We start from the raw sequence: 23960 nt of genomic DNA on the forward strand, positions 1-23960 counted from the left end.
AGACACAGTAATGGATGAAGGTTTTTAGTTAGCATAGCCTTTTTTAACAAATACAGTACTGTGAACAACTTATTTGGCCAAAGTTGGTCTGATTTGCTTGTCAACAAGATGACTGTTTCTCAACTCAACCCTAGTTCCTTCTCTCTTTAAACTATGCCATTTCTCATTTATCATTATTAAAATATTGAGACACTAATCATTTAAAGTTATGATAAAGTGTACTCAATAGTTACCCATAATAAAATAAAAATTTAAAATTCAAAGATTTAATAAAAGCCCCAGGAATTTTACTTTATTTTTATAATGTTACAACTTTTACCAAATAAAACAGATTACATTACTGAACAAAATTCTCATTCACAGTTATCCCACAGTAAAAACAACTCATTAAGTAATGTTATTAAGAAAAAAAAACATCCCTATATAAAGACAATGTATTTTTAGGTTTTTTTGTTTGTTAGTTTGTTTTTGTGTTTTGTTTTGTTTTGTTTTAATTTAAGAAAATGCATACCAAACTTTGTGATACACACCTGTAACCCAAGCACTCAGGGAGAAGAAGGAAGATTGACCTGTGTTTGGGACTAACCTGAGACGTAAAAAATCCCTATTTCCAAACACTTGGAGAGAAATGATCTTTGAAAACCACTGGGAAACCATTAGAATCAGTTCAAAGCAAAGAGAACAGTGAAATACCAAATTGCTCATCAAGATATCAAGGCAGTTCCCATATTCAGTTCATGTTCTAAAACCCAATGCGAAGACATGAAAACTCTAGATAATGCTTGCAGAAGAAAATAGCAATACTAGAAAAAAACAGCTCTTACTCATTAACAAAACATTACCCAAAGGTAAAGTCATTAGCACAGCATGATAGATTGCTGAATGGATTCCTGACATTTCTATATTACTTTCCTCCTCCTTCAAAGATGTAACATATGAAACCAGATAGCCACAGTCTCTGAGTAAGAACACAAAGCCACCGGAACTTTCTCTGCTATACTTCTTGGATAAATTGGAATCCTCTCTGGTCAACAGATAAGCTGGGTCTCCACAGCACTTTTGTGGACTTGTGCAATTGGCAAATTGCAAGTACTTCAGTGAGGGACCACTAGTCTATCCAGCCTGTTGACTTACAAGTCAGTTCTCCATAGAAGAGCTTCACCTGTTGGGTTCAAGCAGTACAATGAGAAAGAAGTTGAGATATGTTTTTCTAAATAAAATCATAGTTCACAGGGGAAACTCGATGCTATTAGAAATCATTCAATACAGGAAGTGTTCTGTTAGCTTTTCAGGCATTAGCTTATTAAATTATAAGAGGAAATAGTTCTTTCTGCTCTACAGAATGGGTGCATTAAGAAGTGCCTGATAACCAAAAACATTATGTGAGTCTCAAAATCATTTGAAGAATGAGTACAACCTTGCTATGAAGAGAGAATGGAAAGGATTGGTTAGTAGAGACAGGAGAGAATGCTACTGAATGTCTTCTGGTATGGACAGACAGAGATGAAGCCTGCAAACATGTCCTCAAGATCTGTTAGGGCAGGGACAACATCTGGAAAAAGAACTGGAGAAAGGAAAATCCATACTGAGAGACTTGGCCATTTGTCACCAGATGAAAGCAAGCCATCCAAAGTTTATAAGCAAGAGAGACAAATGCAATGCAGATTTGAGCCTCAGGAGGATAAACATGGCAAGCAAATGGAATTATATATCTGAGAATCACTTAGAAGGCATTTTATGAGGGGCATAACTTAGTGTCTGTTATTGCCTTGGCACTAGGACCTGTAATAGTCTCGCTTCCCCCTGCTGACATGCCTAAAGGTGCTTTGGACAAGCCCCAAAGAGTTGTTGACGGTGACAAAGCCTTCTGAGAACAGCTCTTGCTGGGGGTTGATGAGCATCTGAAACCCTAGCATCCAAGGTACCCTAGCAGGAGGCTCCTCAGGAGTTTGAATCTCTCTAGTACTGTGTGGTGAGATCTTATCTCAAAATAGTTTTCTTAATCCTGGGTACAGGCTGTGACCATCAGGGTGCTTTGAGGAAGGCTGTGGACTGATCTTCAGCCCTTGAGACTGACCAGGATTCCCACATTAGGCTTTCTGGAAGCTTGTCACAGAACTCTAGGACTGAGACATTTGATGGTTGCTGCATTGAAACAAAACCCGTGGTCACTGCGGGGCTGGGCATCATTTTGCCTGTGTCATAACAATCTGAAATGTGGATGTTCATCATAACCTTGATATATGTTTAATAAAAGGATTCTTTCCTTCATTTCAAATATTCTTACTGAGTTTATGTTACATGTGATAACCTATGTTGTCTTAGAAATGAGATGTGTTGTGTAAAATGAATGATAACGTGTGTTGTGTAAAGTGGAAAACCTGTCAAGTGGCTGGCCATAGCCCATAGCCAGTGTGGCTGCTCAGTTATCTTCTCCTCTGCTTCCTCATATCACCCTGAACTAGCACATGCTATTTGCTTTGAATGTCTGTATGCTCCATGATTTAGTCTACATATCCCTATATTTGTGCAGTCAGCATCTCTAACCTTTGAGTCTTCATTCGGTGCTATTTTCATAAGCATTTCCCTTCTTCCATTGTGTCCTAGAAATAGTGACCATGATCATCCACATCTTCAGCTTTTTGTCTTGGCATAGTAGTTTTCCTCATTTCAGTCCCTCTGGTTCTAGTGCTGCGTGTGGCAAGAGGTTTATAACCATTCAGCAAAAGGTATAGTTTGCTACTAATAGCCATTGCTGAAACAGGACCCCTATTCACTTTCTCATATATTCTCCCCTACCCCTCTCTCTCCCTCTTTCCCTCTCACTCTCCCTCTCTCTTTCTCCCCCTCTCTCTCCCTCTCTCTCTTTGTTTTCTTTTCTCTCTCAGTCTTCCCTCATCCCCTGAACCCTCATATGAACCAAACAAAGTCTTGTATGTAGCCCAAGATTTGTTGTGGCAGATGAAATGAAGGCAAAACCAAAAGAGAACTTTGTTTTATTATTATTTCTTTTATTTTTGATATTATAATTATAACAGTTACCTGTTTGCTCCCCCCCATCCCTGCCAAACCCTCCCATGTACTTCCCCCTTTCCTTCTTTCAAAGCCATGCCCTCTTTTTTCACTAATTGTTACATACATATTTGTACATGTATATATACACATATACTCAGTCTGTGGACTGTTTCTTGTATGTGTGTTTTCAGGGCTGACCATGTGGTACTAGACAGCAGCTGGTGTAGTCTTCCTTGGGGAGGACTTTCCCCCACTTTTCTGTATCCCCTCATTTCCTTTGCTATTCTAATTAATTCCCTTGTGAATTTCATATCATTTATTTTCATTATATTCACCCCCTCCTAACTCTTCTGAAATCCACTCCCCATCTCTAAACATACCCCAACTTTGTGTCTTCTTCTTCTTTTTTTTTCCAAATGATCCATTAAATCCAATGTGTGCTGCCATATACCTCATGAGTATGGGGTCATGCCCAGCCTTAATATTCGTGGAGGTGCTTAGTCTTACTGAAACTTGATATGCCATGTTTTGTTGATATCCATGGGAGGTCTGCCCTTTCCTGAACAGAAGTGGGAGGAGGAGTGGATTAGGGGTGGGGACAGAGGAGTGTAGGGTGGAAGGGACTGGGAAGAGAGGAAGGAGGGAAAACTGTGACCGGGATGTGAAATAATAAGTAATTTTGATAAATTTTGAAAGACAAACAGAGAGAGAGAGAGAGAGAGAGAGAGAGAGAGAGAGAGAGAGAGAGAGAGAGAGAGAGAGAGAGATCATATGAGGCAGGAGATGGAGAAGATAGGAATAAGGTCTTATAGACACTTTTGAACTCACAGTAGGAAGTTTCTGTGTATAAGACCCACACAAGATGATGCCAGTTGACATTGGACCATGGATGGACTTAGGAACTTCCAGAAGTTTATAGCTTCAGGGAGAGGAAGAGTTGGTTTCCTTCAAGAGTGTGGCCCAAGGTAAACTTTTAAAGTGAGAAATGATGAGAAGCAGAAGAAACTTAAGATTCTGAGGGATGGGGAACAGCAGTGAGAAACAGACTGAGACACAAGATCCGGAGATCGTGGTTTTCTTGATGACGGTATCCCAACTGCCAAGCCCAATTTCATAATAGTTATTAAATATTTTCTAAGCAGCTGAGTTAGTTAGTGTGTGGAAGAATTAGTGAAGAGCAGTGTCAGCCACGTGTCTTTTAACATGATCCTAAATCAGTAACCAAATGCCCAGTGACAGAGACTGACACAGTTCTTTTCACCTGGGAGACCTTGCTTAAATATTTATTTTTAAAAAAAAAAAACACTAGATGTTTTAGTTAATAACTTTGCATTAGACAATAACATGCCATAGTTGTAGAGATGGTTACACTAGACTGTAATTTTTCAAATCGTCTTAACTTAGTAGTTGGGCATGCATGCCTGCCTGCCTCTGTCTCCCCAGTGCAGGCCACCACATGGGCCTATTGTCCATTTTCAGATGGGTGCCAGGGTCAGACTCAGGTCCTCTTCCTAGTGAGACAAGCACTTCACCAATGAGCCATCAACTCTGCCAATGCCGGTGGTTCTGTTTTGAGGATTTATTGCCTGATGTGCATTTCAAACAATGAGAGGGGTGCCAGCAACCTAGAGTCCATTTCAGGGGTGACACCAAATGATAACACTGAAACAAAGACCAGCTAGTTCAAGGAAGGGTGTGACCGGTGGCATCAAAAGGATCAGATTGTCCAGGGGGACTGGATTCTAGACCTGGTTCTGTAGCCACATGAAGCTCTCCATCTTTTGGTGGTAGTTGTATCTCCTCTAAGGAAAAGGCGAATGAGCAGGGTTTCTTTCCTGTGTTTTTTTTTTTTTCAAGGCTACTCATAAAATTGTAAAATTTCAGTATTGTTTGTGAGCATGAGAAATTATCTCCAAGTAATAGTAATTTATAGCTAAGATGTGGACTTGGCTTTGGTTTTATAAGATAGAATCAGGGGCTGGGGAGGCAGCTCGGGTGGTGACAGTGCTGGAGGAGCATGCCTGAGGACCAGCGTTCAGATCCCCAGGCCAGGGGCTGTCTGGACTCCCAGCACTGTGGCAGCGGAAATAGGATCCCTGGAGCTCACTGACCAATTTGGTGAGCTCCAGGGACAGTGAGAGAGGCTGCCTCAGAGCATGAGGTGGACAGCAACTGAGGAAGACGTCTGGCATTGGCCTCTATGTGTACTTACCCTGTTGTGTGCATACGTGTGTGGATATGCACACATACATTACACACACAGAATTAACATACACAGGTGTGATTTATAAAGGGAGGTTTCCAACCATTCTGTGAGGGGATGATTCTTTAACCATGGTGTCATATTGTAAGGCATTTTCATTGAGGGACCTTGTGCCAAATTTGTTCACTAACAAATGTATGTGTCAGTGACTGATCTTTTACCTTCACTTTGAGCATGTATTCATTGCACATGGTGATGGTTTCATCATGATACTTTCTTTCAAGTGGATTATATATGTTGATCATAGTCATCCCCATGCTCTCCCTTTTCTCACTTGCTACCCCATTAACATCTTTCTTTACCTAAGATATTTTACTTCTTGTTTCATGTCAATATAGATACATATATACATACATACACACATATATGTGTATATATGTATAAGTAGATAGATAGATAGATAGATAGATAGATAGATAGATAGATAGATAGATAGATGGATAGATAGATAGATAGATGGATAGATAGATAGACAGACATGTAGAAAGAGGAGGAATGATTTTATATATCTATATAAAATCTAGAATCTACAAATGAAATATAACATGCATTGTTTGTCTTTCTGAGTAGACTTTTTTCACTTAACATTATGCTCTCTTGTTTGTGTTTTTTCCCCCCAAAGGGTATAATTATCTACTTTATGGTGAATAAGACTCCACTGTGTGTATGCCATGCTCTTTTTGATTTATTCACCTCTGGACAGATGTCTAGGGTGATCTCAGGCCTTGACTACAATAAGCATGGGTGCCAAGTATCCAGGTGGCAGATTGCCTAGACATTTTCCAGGTGCATGTGCAGGAAAAGGATACCTGGGTCACATGGAGGTTCTGTTTTTAGCATTTTGAGGAACCCCCATACTGACTGAATGAACCAAATTTCCCTTCAAACTCACCAACATTTGTTGTTCATTTCCTTAGTGTGGTTTGCTTTCTCAATGATAGCCATTCTGACAAGGGTGAGTGGCAGTCTAGACCTATGGTTTTCTTTTCTCGTGAAATAAGGGGTGAGGCACGGGGCACCACGGCTTCTTTTCTTTGATTCACTCTCTCACGTTCAGCAGGTTCAAGGTCAGCTGCCGCCATTGATGATCCCCGTGTTCCCTCCTGACCAGCGGACCCTTGCTGCAGCTGCCCAACAAGGATTCCTCCTTCCTCCTGGCTTCAGCTACAAGGCAGGGTGTAGTAAGTACCGAGCTTTTAATTCCAGAGTGGGTGGAAGATGTGGCTTTCAGTCTGACCATTCGATGTCACTGTACAACAGCAAGAAATGTTTATTTTAGAAATAAAACCCAATGGTGGAGTCGGGGGGGGGGGGCTTTCCTCAGCATCCATGAGTGCACCGCTCACGCCTGTGCTCCAGTAGCCAGCACTGGTCCTTAGACCTCGCTGCGATGCCTCCTGTTTCCAGTGTATTGCTAGAATATGAATATCACTTGGGGGTTCGTCTTTGCAGAAATACTTTCCTATAGTGTTCCGTTGTACAGCAAGTTAACGCTGAACTCTGTAGAGAGAATGGGACCTTAGTGTCCTCCATATAGTAACAGCCTGTTGTGGATGGGATGTGAAATGATCCTCATAGATGTACATGTGTGTTTGTACAGTGTCTTCCCCTGCAATGGGGATGGTGTTTGAGAAAGTTGTGGAACCTTTAAGATGTAGAGACCTTCTAAACAATGTGAGCTGTTGCGGGTGTGGCCTTGAGGGTCTACAGCCCCATCTCAATTCCCATTTTCTCATTGATTGCTGACTGTGGACTTCTGACAAGCCAGCCTCACACTCCTGCCTCCATGGAAGGCGGTCTGTCAGGTATTTAGCAGGGACCCGCCCTTCCTCACTTGTTGCCTCTTGTTTTGTCCAGCATCAGGGACATAACTAACATGCAGTCATTCCTCTGAGTCACTTTTAGTTCTCAGACTAGTCCACACTCTTTCTGGACCTTGGCCTCTCACCGGAATGGGTCACTCTCCCTGGTGTTTGGAACTTGCTCCAGCTCCATGTCAAGGGTGATTTCCCATACCTATACTTGGACTCCTTTTCCCTGGTCCCTCTGTGAGTGTTCAATATAATATAAAGATTTAAAGACTAGAAATAGTTTTTAAAATTGCAGGTGTAAAAATGTAAAACATCATCTAACAGAAAAATTAGAATTAATTTCTTGTCAAGTTGTATAGATATTCTTAAACTGAATGTCACAGCTCAAGTCTAGACTGCAAAAACCCATACTCCAGGTGCCCCTCTGTGTGGCTGTCCACGCCTTTGGCCACTATTTGTCTTGACTTTGTTTTCCAATGAGTCAATATATTTTATCCATTTTATAATAGAAACACAGTTCTAATTTTATAGATCATTATTTAGTCCAGAACCATAGAATTCTTTTATTTTTAAAGAACAATGATGGGCTATATTCTAAGGGTTTAAAATTCTCAGAATAATTTTCTTTCTTAGGATGGAGTTTTATATTCTGTAGTTGCTCTAAGCTCTGCGTTATTAAGCATAAGGGGTCTTTGGTTTTATTTCTGTTTGTCTAAAGAATTGCTCCCCACTTGGAACATATGTAGCAAATGTGGCTTCGTTTTTTGTTTGTTTGGTTTTGTTTCTGTAATCTAGCTTACTAAAACAGCAAAAAGTCACTTTTAAAAACCATCCATTGCCTCAGACTGCATTGCAAAATAAGCACATCACATCATTTTCTTTTCCAAAAGAAAAGTACGTGTATTTTTAAGCAAATATAGAAGCAAATGCCTTAACAAATATTGTGCAGAAGAGAAAAACAGTAATACAATTACAGACCCAGACACGGTCAGGAGCACACAGCTCCCTGCTCCCCTTAACAGCTGGCATGTTGAATTTGTCCAGCCGCAATGTGTCATGGATCAAACCAAGTTTTCCCTTTGTGAGTACGGTTGGTATTTTAACTGTTCGCTATTCATGCCTTCAGTGCTTAAGTTATAAGCGATTCCACTTCTTCGGTTACCTTGGAAATAAAATAGAACAAAAGCTTTTACTGCTGCCGGGCCAGCTCCAGCCTGGCACTGAGCCAGACTCTAGAACTTAGCAGAAGTGGGCTGTGAAAGAAGGTGGCCCACCCTTGTTGACACCCGGGTTCTTGGGGCAAGCCTCAAGGAGGAGCTGAGCGGATGTGATAGTCTACAGGGTCTCTCCACCTCTCCACCGATCACACTGCAAGAAAGGAGATGGGAAGCAAAATACAGCATGCCACCCCATCTTCAGCGTGACCCCGGGCCCGTTTCCCTGTGGTTGTCAGCCTGATTTCTGTGTATGGCAGTCGCTTTGAGTGGTATGAGGAAGTTCTCAGTGATACACACTAGCCAGCCACATACCGTGGGGGTCCCAAACCAGAGGCTTTTCGTCAGCGGGGAAACCTGGGGCTGAGATTTGTTCCGGAGCTGAAATGTGGAGCTTGATGTGTTTCCGGTAAGCGCAGGCTGAGGAACCTGGCCACTGCAGCCTGAGTCAGCAAGTTCCATTTGTAGAAAAGGAGGCTCCTAGTTGGAGCATAGAGGTATTGTTCCTGTTTTGAAAATAATGATAAAAATGTGCCCTACCGTGGAGTGGGCAAACATGATTGTCACACGGCTCTCGCCACAGGAACCACAGAGCAGACTGATAGCAAGCAGAACGGCTAAGTGGCCAGAAGCGTCAGAACAAACTGACCAGCTGCATGGAAAGGAAGCATTAAGGGGTGTTCTCCTCCACGCTCACCTGTGCATCTTTGTGTCAGTTCACAACTACAGAGTATCCATGACAATCTCCAACATTCCGTTTGAGCACTTAATAAAGCCAAGCACAAAAATGCACATAGTCATGAATCCATGCCCAGATATTTAAAAAACAAAAATGTAAACTTCTGTGGAAGTGAAAATAACGGCATTTTGTTTATTAGTGTCGTTGATTATAGACAGAGGCTCATACTGTAGCCCATTCCTCTGGCCTCAACCTATGGCATTTTGGGATTAGAGGTGTGAATCTCCATGTTCAGCTACTATTAATGATGAATTGGTAAATTAAATGCTGTCTCACAAGAGGGAGGAGGCTTGGAGATTTGAAAGAGTCATATAAAAACACTGTTTTGGTACGTCAACTCCATTTTACCCAATTCACTTAAGGAAAAAAAAAAGTCAAATAATAGTTCTTTTTTTTAAGCTTGTTAGACCTGTCTAAATTCTTAACCAGGTTGCAATGTGAAAAATAAATTTGTAGCACATAACTTAAAATTCCAAGGCTAATTTGCATCTGACAGCACTTGCTCACTGGAAGCAGGAAATAATCATGACGACCCACTAAATAAGTTTGAAATGCAAGGTGCCCCAGATGTCAGTCCTGAATTGTAACTCAAGTCAGTACACGTACAATTTAGTTCAATCACTCCAGGTGGCTCAGGAGTGTATGTATGGACACCATCTTCTGAGTGGAGCCCTAACTCAAGTAAAAAAAGTCAGCCCATGAGCTGGGAGGCATCTGCCAAGCACTTAACTTCAAACAAAAGTTTAAGCACCTTTGGCACCTGTGGAAATAGTTTGTGTTGGGAGGAAGACACACCCCTTGTAGTTGTTCACCTCAGGAAATGAATCCTGCCTTAGAGGAGGAAATCAATGTGCGGTGTGTGTATGTTGGTGTGTGAGACTGACTGGTGGAAGCTTGAGGTTGGCTCTCCTGCTCTCTGTCTCTGGGCCCCTTCCCTCTCACAGCTTCCAGCCGCCTATGTTCTGGAGACCCCTGTTACGCTACAGCATGTAGTTTGGAAACAGCATTGAGAGAAATGATGACTCACTCACAGATAGCTTTAGCTCTTGCCCTTCTTTCCTCTATTTGCTCCCCAAATTTCCGATCCTATAATTCTAATAGTCACAGGCATTGGAAATTTTGACAGGGAGGCGTTTTATATGGAAATAATAAAATCTCAAGAAAAGTCAAAATTCAGTAAAAGAACAATTTTTATGCACAATATAAAAATAAGTTGGAATAGAGCTGGCTTGATCACTTAGCACAAGGTGTGAATTCAATGTGTCATATGACTATTGACACAGAGTCTCCTTGCTAGATGGACAAGTACCCAATGTCCTGTGCCAAGGACCAGGGTGGTCTTTGTTATCTCTCAGGGGCGTGTGGTATTTTAACAATTCAAAGAAAATACAGAGACATCTATTTGGTACTTTGCAAACTTTCATATTTAAGTTGTGTGGACTTTTCTACTTAATAAGGGTGAGTGGTTGGATTTTTCTTTTCTTGTAAAGATGGCATTAGAAATGACTGTAGTACTGGAAAGTTTCTGAGCTTTCCACTCAGTGTGGCGTTGCCTTGTGGTGGTGGTTGTTTTAACTTTGTTGTTCTCTCTTGTTTTTTAAACCAGGAAGTTTTCATGAACATAAAATAACAAAACTTATCCCAACAAAACTTACAGAACTATGTACACTATTGTGAAGACAATCAATCCATAGATCTATACCGGTTGTTTCTTCCCTGTATACGATTGATTGCAGACTTTCTGAGGTGTTTGTTTTGACAAAATTTGCCCAATCCCAAATAGGCAATAGCAAACTGAAAATACTTATAGTGGCAGAGCTTGGAGGTGGGATAAGGCTCTAATTCTGCTGCTTTGCCCCTCCTTCAGCAAGTGTGGGGGTTTGAATAAGAACTGTCCCCCATAGGCCCACATGTTTGAACACCTACTCTCCAGCTGATTTAAGACAGTTGTGGAACCTTTAGCTGTGCCCTACTTCCCTTCTCTCTCTCTCTCTCTCTCTCTCTCTTTCTCTCTCTCTCCCTCCCTCCCTCTGCTTCCTGCGTGGGAATGAATGTGATATTTTCCTCGCTCTGCTTTGGTCCTGTCTTCAGGACAAGCTTTCCCTGACATTATGGGCTTTTTCCTACTCTAGACCCATGGTGCCGTGGCTGGTTCAAAATGATTCTTTAAAGGAATAAACACTTTCAATCTCAGCAACTAAATCAGACTGACCCGGAAGCTTTACCGTATAAAATTTGGGGAAAGGAGAGAATTAGGGGTCTAAGGAGAGAATTAGTTCCAATCATTTTAACACAATACGGAAGCTTTGAGATATATTAGATCTCCCTTCCTCTACTGATAGACATGGAGCCTACAATCTTTGCTCATCAGGATCTAGTTTCCTCTTCTGCTGGTTCAATAAATGTGCATCACATGGATGGGTTTTGGTTTGTGCTTTGGTGATTGCTTGGACACTGATTGCCTATGCCCTGTGTATCAGCTGATAATGTGGATGCTGTTAAATCAGAAATTAGCATGCGGTCTTCTAACTGCGAGCTCATGGGCCCTGTACACCAGAGAGACACAGTGGAACCCACACAGTCTCCCATCAAGCAACGAAACACGTGGCATTAACTAGAAACAGGAACAAGTCAACAAGTTTGCCTGAGGAAGTTGGTGGTATTTAATTCCTAAACATTAATTTTATTGTGGTGTATGAGGAACTAATTAACTGAGCGTTTCCTTTCTTATTGGAAAAGGAAGCACTGTTCAGAAAACTGATGAGGAGCAAATACAGCACATTTTAAGTTTATTAAGTTTGGCTTATCAACTTCTATTTTACTTAAACTAATCTCATAAGGCAATTAAATATTTCAATCACTATATTGCTATTTTATTTAGCACATTTCTGAAAAACTAGTTGATGTGCTAAGATGCAGAAAGAATATATGAATCCATCTCTGGTTTCATAGAGTCAAGATGACTAAATACAGTTTAAAAAAAGTACGAAAAAAATCATGTAACTGTTTCAATATGAGCCTAATAAACAGACAAGTGGAAACAGACACATGAAAAATGGTAACAGAAAGCATCCAAAACTTGGTAGTAATAAAGAAAACAGTAAAAGTTAAGGGTGCATCAAATCCTGGGGCTGGAAAGATAGCTCAGAGGTTAAAAACACTTGCTGCTCTTTCAGAGGACCTGATTGATTCTCAGCACCCATGTTGAGTGACTCACAACCACTTCTAACTTCATCTCCAGATGATGTCACACCTCCCTTCGCCCTTTGTGGGCACCCACATACATGTGTCATGTGCTCGCTTACACAGACACATAAATAGAAATAAATTTAAACTTAGGAAGAGGTGGATGTCAAGTGAAGGAAATGTTTCCATCGGGGTTCTATCACATCTACAAACTCCATTCTCTTCCTCCATTCTATCACATCTACAAGCTCCATTCTCTTCTGCCATCAAGGGAAGCCATGGCTAGATGTGATTCTGATCCTAGAAGAAAGGAGGGGCACTTATAGATGCTGGGTGTGGTTTTCTAATCAATTCTGTTGTGGGGTACAGAGTCTAGGTTTTTATGTCATTACCGTTTCTAGTGTCTCAGAATGGACGTCATTTTCCTTGTGTGCCTCCACTCTTCTAACATTCAGGCAGCCATAGGAAAGTCTGTCCCAGCTACTTCATGTGCAATTGAAAATTTTTAATTGACTCTTTATAGCTATTTCTAAAGAAGAAAAATCATTGTCACTGTAACATATCACAAATGGATATTGAGTGGGTGATTGGCATTTCAAAATAAAGACCTTCAGAATTAAAATCTTCTCATTCATTTTAGGTCACACCCTAAGTGAGTCCATGCATGCCAGGCGGCTATATTCCAGACCACTGAGGACAGTTGTGCTATGTGCTTTGGAAGTGGGAGAGTCTATTACATCACCCCCAGATATCTGAAACTTGCCATTTAGAGTCTTGTAGGCTAGGAGGCATTTCAAATGTATTTCCCACTAGCTCCTTGCCTCCCTGCTGCCTTGATTACATTTCTCATCCCTGTGACCAATACCTGACATGAAGCAATCTAAAAGAGAGAGAGTTTTCTGTGCCTACAGTTGAAGAAGGAGCCAATCCATCCTGGTGGAGAGGGTGATGCTGGAAGCCTGAGATGGGCACAGTCTTAGTTCAGGTTTTTATTCCTGTAGAGAGTCACCATGACCATGGCAACTCTTACAAAGAAAACATTTAATTGAGGTGGTGCCTTACAGTTTCAGAGATTCAGTCCATTATCATCATGATGGGGAGCATTGCAGCATGCAAGGAGATGTGGTTCTGCCTACATTTTGCCAAAAGGCACCAGGAAGTCGATTGATTCACTGGGTGGTACCCTGACTTTATGAAACCTCAAAGCTTGCCCCACAGTAAGGTGTGGCCCAGATTAAAGGTGTGCCCTTCAGCCTCAAGGTCTGGATTAGAGGCATGTGTCATCCAGCCTCCTCCAACAAGACCACACTTCCTCCAACAAGGCCACACCTCTTAAGAGTGCCACTCCCTATGAGTTTATGGAGGTCAAATACATTCAAACCACCATGAGCACAAACACCGTTTCAGCTGTCTGCAGGCAGAGTGACCAACTTTCTTCAGTGAAGTGTGCTACCTCCTAAAGGTTCCACAATTTTCCAAACTGGAGGCCAATGGACTAGATGAACCTCTGAGGGACATTTCCATGCAAACCATGACTCCTGAAGACCACAGACTCTGGACATAATCCAGGAAATGAAGTGACTGTCCTGACAGAACAGCAGAATGACTATAAAAAATACAAACAACTTAATTATATGCTAAAACTAAGGACAAGTCTGGAATGAAAGAGAAAAAGTATTTGATTTTGTCTTAATTGACTTAAAAGAATTCCTTCCTTCCAAACTGCTACCTCTTAATATTGTAATCATACTAGATCCATTTTCTCCATACCATTCAATTTCCCATAAGACACAGAGGCAGAATGTTGGCATATATTGTAATATAGGTCTGAATGGGAAAGCAATTAGTTAATGAATAAGCCCATTTGAACATCTTAATGTGAGTCACTGTGCAGTCCTTTAAATGATGCCCCTGTAGTAATGCTGGAACACAAGTAAGAGGAGCCTCCTTTGATTCATTGTCCCCTTTTCAGAGATATCAAGGTTCCTCAGATGATTAATCCAGGATTTTCATTCACACTAGAATTCTCCAATTATGACCTAAGACTTGAAGGGAAAACAGGGCTTCCTCATTCATATGCAGAAATGTCTGTCTGTTCTGAGAGGTATTTCCTAAAGTGTTCATAAATTAATCTCTTTCTAAACTAGCTATGGAGGTAACTATTAAATAGGATAAAGTTTTCATTTGCCACGCTACATTAAAAAGTCATAAAACTATATTTTATTAAAAGAAAACCTCCTAGTGAAAGAGTGTTAGCCTGTGACAGAGCAGTTAACAGCTAACCATTATCTCAGAATGTCTTCTTTTAAAATATCTACAGAGTTAAACAGGATCTAATGTATTTTACTTTCTCAAATAAAATTCACTAAGAATATTTGCATTCATTCCTTACCATTCTGTGGGAATTAATACAAAACATTATTATATCTCATAACAATTTTCACATTAAATCATTCTATGCTATTTTAGCAAGTTTAAAAAGTCTGATCCATTGTCTGCATTGAGAAAGACCTTCTACTTCTCAATTTCTGGGTTCAGCAAGCCATTTGGGGATAGTTGTTATATATCTAAGTGTTCTGGGGCTAGAGAGATGGCTCAGTGGTTAGGAGCACTGGATGCTCTTGTAGAGGACCTGGGTTTGATTCTCAGCACCCAAATGGAGCCCCTTAACCCTCTATAACTCAAATTCCAGGAGTTGCAGTACCATCTTCATGGGCACTGCATGCACCTGTACACACAAATCTAAAATGAAAAATTAACTCTTTAGAAACTGCTATGAAAGAATAAATAAATACAATGAGGATGAAAACATAGCTGTTCTTATTGGTGTGAAGAGTCACACTTCGGCATTCTCAGATTACAGAATAAACTGGCCTCAAAATATCACAGGGATGAAGGCTCACTTACCCTATCTTCATATAAAATATTTTTCCAGCATGGCTTCGGCTGTACTCAGGCACTTTAATAAGATGATAATTACAATTTAGCAATAAAAATGAATAGTGTAACACTTTGGAAACACAACTTACTTAGAATCATCCTATTTGGTGTGTGTGTGTGTGTGTGTGTGTGTGTGTGTGTGTGTGTGTGTGCATGGGTAACTCCAGGATAAAGGGGTCAGAAGACAACTTGCAGGAGTTGGTTCTTGCTTCAAGCAGGGATCAAACTCAAGTTCTCAGGCTTTGGGGCAAGCCCCTCTACCCTTTGAGCAATCTTACTGACCTAAAAATGATTTACTCCTATATCCATCTAATCAGATATGAATTGCTTTTAAAATAAAAAATCTATAAAAGACAAATTGTGGAGCAGAAAAGGTAACTGTTCCATGAAAATATGTCACAGTGTCACAGGAAATTAATCTTTTCTTTCTTTTAGATTTTTTTTAAGAATTTATTGTGGTGTGGAGAATTAAATCCAGGATGCCTGTGTCCTAGACAAGCACCTTAGCCCTGAGTTACATCTTTGGCACTCATTTTTTACTTTCTCTATATGATCTAAAATCCTAGCCCTTCTCCACTATCTGTTTTTTTTTAATTACAGGAAGAAAAACACTGTGTTTGTTTGAATTAAACACTGTATAAAACAAACAATCTGTTACTTATTTGCAGAATTATTTGCTTATAATGTTTCATTAAACCCTAAAGTTTGGATCTACAAGTGACATCTCTAATTCTAGACATTTGATTAGCTTCATAACTAAATAAATTCCCTATTCCCTCATTCATTCTAAAACCCGGGGTTGGTGTCATATAAGGCACCTATGCATCTGTATTTCCATCTACCCATCCATCTACCCATCTACCCATCCATCTATCCATCAATCCATCCATCCATCCAACCATCCATCCATCCATCCATCCGTCCATCCATCCATCCATCCACCCATCTATCCATCTATCCATCCATCCACCCACCCATCCACCCATCCATCCATCCATCCATCCATCCACCCATCCATCCATTCGTCCATCCACACATCCATCTGCTCATCCACCCATCCACACCCTAGTAAAACTACAAGAGTCTCTCAACTTGTCTCCCAGATGCAAGTCATTTACCAAAGAAATACATTCTCCACTGAGTTTCCATTGGCCCTTGCACTCAATAATTATTCATTTATAATATATATAATGCAATTCATATTTATTGGCTGCATGTTGTGTGTTAGGAGCTAAAATGCAATATTTAATAAGAAAAGCATGGTCGCTTTCCCAAGTATTCCCAGCTTATATAGACTCCTCCTCCTTGTCCTTACTGCTACCATTATTAATTCACTCTCAGTTACTAATATTGCAACATCGCAGAGTGGGAAAATCATGGAGAACAAAAGTTTATTTTGACTCATGCTTCTAAAGTTCTGAGATCAGAGGTTCACATCTGAAGATGGCCCTCATCCCTACAGATGTAATGTGGTACATAACAGTACACCAAGAGTCATGATGAACAGGATTCCTGTCTCCTAAATTTCCCAGTATTCAATCATGAAGTGTAGCTAGAGTTTTTCTGCCTGGCCCACAGTCAGGACAAATCTCTGTCACCTGCCAGTCCCACAGCCGCTCAGACCCAACTAAGTAAACATAGAGACTTATATTGTTTAAACTGTTTGGCCTAATAGCTCAGGCTTCTAGCTATCTAGTTCTTACATCTTAAATTAATCCGTTTTTATAAATCTATACCTTGCCACGTGGCTCTTACCGGCATCTTCACATGCTGCTTGTCATGGCAGTGGCTGGCAGTGTCTCCCCCTGCCTTCCTGTTTTCTCAATTCTCCTCTCTGTTAGTCCTGCCTATACTTCCTGCCTGGCCACTGGCCAGTCAGTGTTTTATTTATTGACCAATCAGAGCAATTTGACGTACAGACCATCCCACAGCAATGAAGCCTCCAACTCTAGTAAAAACAACATAGTTACAGGGCTGGAAATATGGCTCAGCAGTAAAAGGCTCTTGCTGGGCTCTCAGAGGATAGAGTAGGACCTGAGTTCAGTTCCAGCACCACAATCACCTGTCACTCTAGCTTCAGGGCACCTGCCTTGCATGCTCTTATATGCCTGCAATAAATACACACAGATACACACCCATTCACACACACAAAATGAACTAAACCTTAAGAAATAAACACCGCTGTTAGACTGTATTTTCAAATACTTAATCCTTCGTAGTGAAGATTCAGTTTCAACACACAAACTAAGTCTGATTTTGCCATCATTTCACACAGTCCTGATGGATATTCTGTTTTGGAGGTAGTTTTGCTGTCTACACTGCCTGCTGCTAGGATTACAGGTGTGCACTCTGGCTAATCATATACTTTTGACGTGTTTTACTTCCCATGCTCACCTATGTCGGTTTTATAAGTGAAAGTATCATGCAAGCAAGGATTGTGCTTTTGTGTTTCAGTGTCTACACATAGCTGTATGTGATACACATTAGTAAAATAAGCATTAAGCAATCCATCCATTATGAAAGTTGAACTACATGTTTTTAGTCTGTGAAATTCTCTAAAACTTAATCCTTTTTCTTATATAAAAAAAGTTGACTATATTATTTTCAATTTTGAGGTCTTCCTAAATGTATTGTATCTCTTACTGACTTATGAAGATCACATAGGAGTCACAGGGATGCACACACAAACACCTGTATCCAGAGTGAGGGGATCCAACAGCCTCTGCTGACCTCCTTGTGTGCCTTAAATACATGCCATAAACACACACAGATACACACCTGTACACACAAAAATCAAATAAATCTTAAAGGATAAACACCAAATTAGATTATGTTTCTAACTTCTTAATCTTCACAGTAAAGATTAAGTATGAACACATGTGTATGCATGTGTATACACATGTACACATAGTTTTATATGTTACATATATGTGTATTTTATATATATATATATATATATATATATATATATATCATAAGTAAAATGGTCTAAATTTAACCTAAAACTCAATAAATATTAGCTACCCACACTTAAAACCAGTAAGGGGATAATGAATTTGGAGGAAAATGAGATATATTTCCTGAAGCATACATCAAAATGACATGGAAAGCTCACCTATGGTTCTTGCCTCTGTTTTCTTATGTCTCTTTTCTGCCGACTAATTGGTGTCTAAGCTCTCTGCAGGCGCTGCCCTTCCTCTCCTGTTCCATCCGGATTAGTTCAAGCCATTATCATTTCCCACTGGATTTTCTGCTGTGGGTTTAACGTGTCTCTTTGTCTGGCCTCTCCCTCTTCCAATCGATCTCTCTCTAGTCACAAAATTGATCTATCAGGAACACAAATCGGGCTGGGTCACTACCCTGCTTAGTGTTGGCCACTGGCTTACCCTGCCAGCGTAGGAAAACACAAGGCTCTGTGAGCTTTGAGTTCTGCCTACGCTTTGGGCACACAGCTCACTGTCCCTTCCTGCACTGGATGGATAGAGAAGGATGTACCCACACAAGCAGTAACAAATACAGGAGTGTGCATTGTGTGAGAACTGCCTAGTAAATGGCGGGGCCTCACAAGCAGAAGATACTGATTGCTCATCCTCCCAACAGCCTTTGGGATAGATCAAAGCAGCAACTTCCTCCTCAGTCCCCTTCTCCGGTGCCCTTGTAAACCTCATTTAGTCTTAGGCTCCTACAGAGCTCTCCATCTGGAAGTCAGAGAAGTCGGAGCAGGGTGTGTGCAGTGCACATCTGAGAAGATGTTTAATATGCCTCTAGGAAGTAGTGGAGGCTCCTGTACACTCTGGCAGACAGGGACATGGAAGCTGGATGCTGGAAGGGTCCTGAGGTGCAATCTCTTAGGGAAAATAGCCATTGTCTGGGGACGCTCAAATCAACCATTTTCCTTCTGCCCTAGTCTCTTCCCAGGCTAAGTTCTTACCCTGAAGTTTCTAGAATACCTTCAGTGCCCTTCTGCTTTGCTCAGAGTGCCTCTAGGTCATTTTACAGGTGTGTGCATCACTGTTCCCTCATTTGATCACAAATGTCACCAGGACAGTGCGTGTGTGTGTGTGTGTGTGTGTGTGTGTGTGTGTGTGTGTGTGTACACGTGTACTTGTGTGCATGCATGCATGCATATGTGCAAGCATGTGTGTGCCCATATGTGTGTGTGTGTGTGTGTGTGTGTGTGTGTGTGTGTGTTGTGTTTAGTATTCATATTTCCTGGCACCTAGAGAAAGAAATCTGGTGTTGTCAAGGAAGCAAAACAAAGATCTAATAAATGCTGCAGGCTGATGAAGTATTTACCACTGTGTTTCAGTGAAGCTGGAGGTTTCAGTAACCTCTGCTTTAGGCCGGCAGCTGCTGAATGTGTTTACCTGACCCTGGCAGAGGCCACACCTGGTCCTCAAAATCCTTAGCTAAATCACCCTGTTTGGAAAAAATTGTTCTCTTGTCTTCTATATAGCATAGCAACATAACATAACTAGAGGTGAGTGATATGTGAATCAGTACAGTCAGCAAGCCTTCTACAGGGTTTAATACCAGCCTCAGCATTTGCTTTCTCAGAAACACTGTAATCTTGGCTGTGGTGTGAAGTCATTGACTAGCATGTCTCATACAAGCATGTTAGTCTTTACTCTTTACACTTGGGACCCTCTTACATCCAAGAAGATTTCACATGACCCCAGAAATACAAGTGTATAAAATAAGGTATATGAATCAAAGATTTACTGATAACAAACAATAACAAATTTTTATTTTAAAGTAATTCTATACTATGCATGTAATTTTACCACTTAATAAAAACCAAAGCAAACTTTTACATTAATAATATAAATGTACATGTTCATTTTTAAAGAGTTAACTCTTGGCTGAATATTTGATACTGCAGGGTGTAGACCATCATCAACATTTTTCAGAGTTGATTGATTAGTTTGATTTTATAATCCTCATGGCTGAGAACACCATCTTATGTAATTATAACATAAAAAGGTTGAAGTCTGTTTAGGGCTGGCATGACCACTCAGTAGTGAATGCACTCACTACTGGTACAGCAGCTGGGTTTGGTTCCCAGCACTCACATCAGGGGCTCATAGCCCTGTAAATCCAGTTCCAGAGGATTGGGTGCCCTCTGCTGGCTCCTGTAGGCCTTTGCATGCACCTGGTGCACATGCAGACTAACAGGTACACATATATACACATAAATAAAATATTTTAAGATGCAATTGTTGAAAATTCCATCCTAACCCCAAGTCAAAAGTCACTTAATGGTTCTTTATAAAACTCACACCAGCAAGTCAAAAGGCATTTTTAAAAAATCAAATAATCTAATTTAATCCAAAAATATACTAATTTTCTGCATGCTGAGGAATAAGAGTAAGGAAATGCTGAAAGGCTTTATTTTCCAAAATTAAGCCATTATTTTCCATGTGAGAAAAGGAGGTTGTAAATAGAGTAAAAATGCTGAAATCTATAAAGTACAACAGCCTCGAGGCTGATCTCAAGTGTTTCCGGCCACAGTGGGGTGTGTGGGGTGTGTGCAAAGGACAGATACTATGTAGTCAGAACCCAGCCTTCTGTGAGCCCACACAATTAACACATGGTACAGCACAAGGCAGTGGGTGTCTGAGGTGTTTGATGCTGAGTTAACTTTGGACAGTGTGTCCTCAGAAGCCATTCACCCTTGCCTCTCTCCTTATAACTCCCACACCTGACCCCATGTGGGCTTGGGACCCACAGTTGAGGACGCTAGCTGGGCCTTGGTGCATTTTTCAACCTAATAAAAAATTTTATTTTGAACTAGAATTTTCCAGTCTTGGACTTAAAATAAGAAAATTAACTTTGGAATGGTCGAGGGAAAAACTGTTCAAATGGTTAAAAACTGAGAAAGGAATAAAAGAAATGACTTTCAAGTAGTTGAAAGTCAATTTGAATAACATACATGATTGGACTTTAAAAGTCAGAATTTTCCATTATTTGCTATTCACTATGTTCCTCATGAGGTATTTACAAAATAAGCCAATATTTTCTTGGACTAGTTAATTGAGGGATGGCTTGAATGAGTGACAGTATTTCTTTCCACAAAATTATTCTCTCTCCTCTGATAGCTTCTGGATTTTGATTTGCCATTTATGAATTCTCATAGACCCCATGTCCACTTCAGAGCATGGCATGTTTGTAAAATATATTTTGAATTTCCTTAATAAAGAATTAAATGCTACATTAGGAAATTTCTCAGCCACTATATTTCCCTTTATTTCTGAACTTGTGGCAGTTTTCCACATATTTAGCTCTGAATATTTGGGGCTTGAAAAATATTAATATTGAGGTAGACATGGCACAATGTACATGAATTTCACATTGGGTGGAGACAGCCACTATGGTGTGGTTCCTTGGACAGAATGCTTCTGAAATGTGTTGAAGTCCTACTTATAATCATACATTTATATTTTAGAAGCTGTCTGTGACTGACAATACACTATAGTTGTTAATACTTCACTCATTTCTGCTGCTAAAATTTATTGTCCTCCATTCCCTTAAGCCCATTGTACACAGTACCCTTACACCAGTGTTGTGTTCTATAGAGAAATGTCCCAGACTAGTTGGCTTAGACAGGAAGTTTCCTCAAAGCTGTAGGAGGTCTTAGAGACAAGGCAGTTCTTATGGAGCCTCTTTCTTTGGCCTGCATGGGGCTACCTTCCCTCCATGTCCTCCTTTGCTCTCCCCAGGATGTGTGTATAAGTCCTAATGTCCTCTTCCTATAAGGACTCCAGTCAAGGTAGGGAGATGGCTCAGAATGCAAAACTATTATTGCATAAGCCCGCTAGCCTGAGTTCAGTCCTTCACCATGCTGGGTACTCCGATCCTCACCTGTAGTCAGCACTCTTAGGGTGAGCTGGAAGGTAGAGACAGGAGAATCAGCCAGAAGCTTACTGGCCAGTTAGCCTGGAGTGTGTAGCACAGAGGGCAAGAGAGACCCTGCCTTAACAATATGGGAGACAAAAACTGACTCACAAAAGTTGTCCTCTGACTGCAGTGTGTATATGATGACATGCACATGTACACACACACACACACACACACACACACACACACACACAAATCAATTAATTTTAAATAATGGACTCCTCTTAAATTAGATTAAGGCCTATCAGCAAATGCATTTAACTTATTCATCTCTGGAAGTCCAGTTATAGCCATACTGAGGTACCAAGGATTAGGGCTTCACCACATCAACAGAGGCTACACCATTAATTCAGCCCATACAAATTGCTTATTGCTTATGACTATTTCATATATTTCCATATGTACAATATGATATGCATACAACATTTATTTATATACAAACATAAAGAAAGGAAACTGTGACATTAGTCATGAATATAAGGAAAAGAAATAATATTTTAATGTGTACATTTAAAAATAATGTTACAGACTAGTCTAGACCTTAACTTGTGACCTTTGCGTACACATATAGCTTATTACTCTTTAGATGTTAGTGATGCAGAAATGCAAACCAGCTTTGCAAGTGTGCGCTCTCATCCAAATGTACTTGGAAGCTTGAGTTTCTGAAATTTATCTAGGTCAGCAAGTCCACCTGTTACTTAATCTCTCTAGTGATATTGTTAAACCTGCGTTTCTTTCTTTCTTTCTTTCTTTCTTTCTTTCTTTCTTTCTTTCTTTCTTTCTTTCTTTCTTTCTTTCTTTCTTTCTTTCTTTCTTTCTTTCTTCCTTCCTTCCTTCCTTCCTTCCTTCCTTCCTTCCTTCCTTCCTTCCTTCCTTCCTTCCTTTCTTGTGACGGGGTCTTGCTATGTAGCTCAGGCTAGACTGAAATTTGCTATATAGCCCAGTATGGCCTAGAACTGATGCTCTTTCTGCCTCTGCCTCACAGCTGCTAGAATTATAGGCAGAAGCCACCCACCCTGGCCAGAAGCTCCTTCCTCATCTGTTGCCTTTCCAGGTCTGCGTATCCAAATCTCTTTGATAATGGAGTGTGAAAAATGTCTCTAGTCTCAGGCCATATTTCTGTTCCCAGTCTGAGCATCACACTCATGTTCTGATATAGGTTTGAAGGCCTACTTCTTGTCCCCTGACCCCCTGGCAGTCCCCTGAGCCACACTGACTCCTATCTCCCCCTTTAACTAGTCTATAAAGCCTAAAGCCCAGAAGCCACCCACCTATAACTCCCGTAGCACTCAGCAATGGCCTGTGCAGCTCAAACACATTCCTGGATAGGAAAGATTAATGTACAAGGACTAGAGACCCAGATTTGTTTAATCTTATTGTGTATGTCTCCCATAGCACCCAGCAGATTCCTAATCACATGGTGGATGTTGCAAGTGCTTATTAATTGATTAATTTACAACAGGGGAAGTAAATTATATAAATGAGTTATCACTGTGAAGAGCACCAGAGCCTGCACATGAGTGCTTTAGTTAATTTTAAGATTGTGTTCATTAAATGAGGAATACAGATGAATTACAATGTTGTAAGCATTTACATGATCGATTCTAATAACCATATGATTATAATGCTTACCATTTTAGCTAGTTTGTACAAATGTAATTCCAATTTTAAACGTTTCGACTTCCCTCCATTGGATTGGTGTCATATAGATTAAGCAATTAATAATACCAAATGGCAGTAAAGCATATGACATCATCTGCCCCTCCCCTTGTCTCATGTTTGGCTTGTCTTTACAGGATGTTCCTTGTTAGCAGACTAGCCTGCTATAATGTTTGCATGTATTTATCTCTTTAAACATAAATCGGTCCTGGTCACACTACTTCTGCATTGTCTCT

The 23960-nt window shown here is 40.5% G+C and overlaps 1 protein-coding gene across 9 annotated transcripts in view; it reads left to right on the plus strand.

Moving 5' to 3' along the window:
• Sox5 (SRY-box transcription factor 5) overlaps nt 1–23960 on the plus strand; it is a 1007323-nt gene that overhangs the window by 870419 nt on the left and 112944 nt on the right. For 6 of the 9 annotated variants that reach the window (XM_028891773.2, XM_028891774.2, XM_028891770.2 and 3 more), the window contains one exon: nt 6336–6459. In XM_028891773.2, the coding sequence (XP_028747606.1) occupies nt 6336–6459 (124 nt within the window). The remainder of the gene's footprint in view (nt 1–6335; nt 6460–23960) is intronic. The other 3 variants (XM_028891772.2, XM_028891777.2, XM_028891779.2) reach the window with 1 other exon arrangement.

This window comes from Peromyscus leucopus, chromosome 3 (assembly GCF_004664715.2).
Source record: "Peromyscus leucopus breed LL Stock chromosome 3, UCI_PerLeu_2.1, whole genome shotgun sequence".
NCBI lineage: Eukaryota > Metazoa > Chordata > Mammalia > Rodentia > Cricetidae > Peromyscus > Peromyscus leucopus.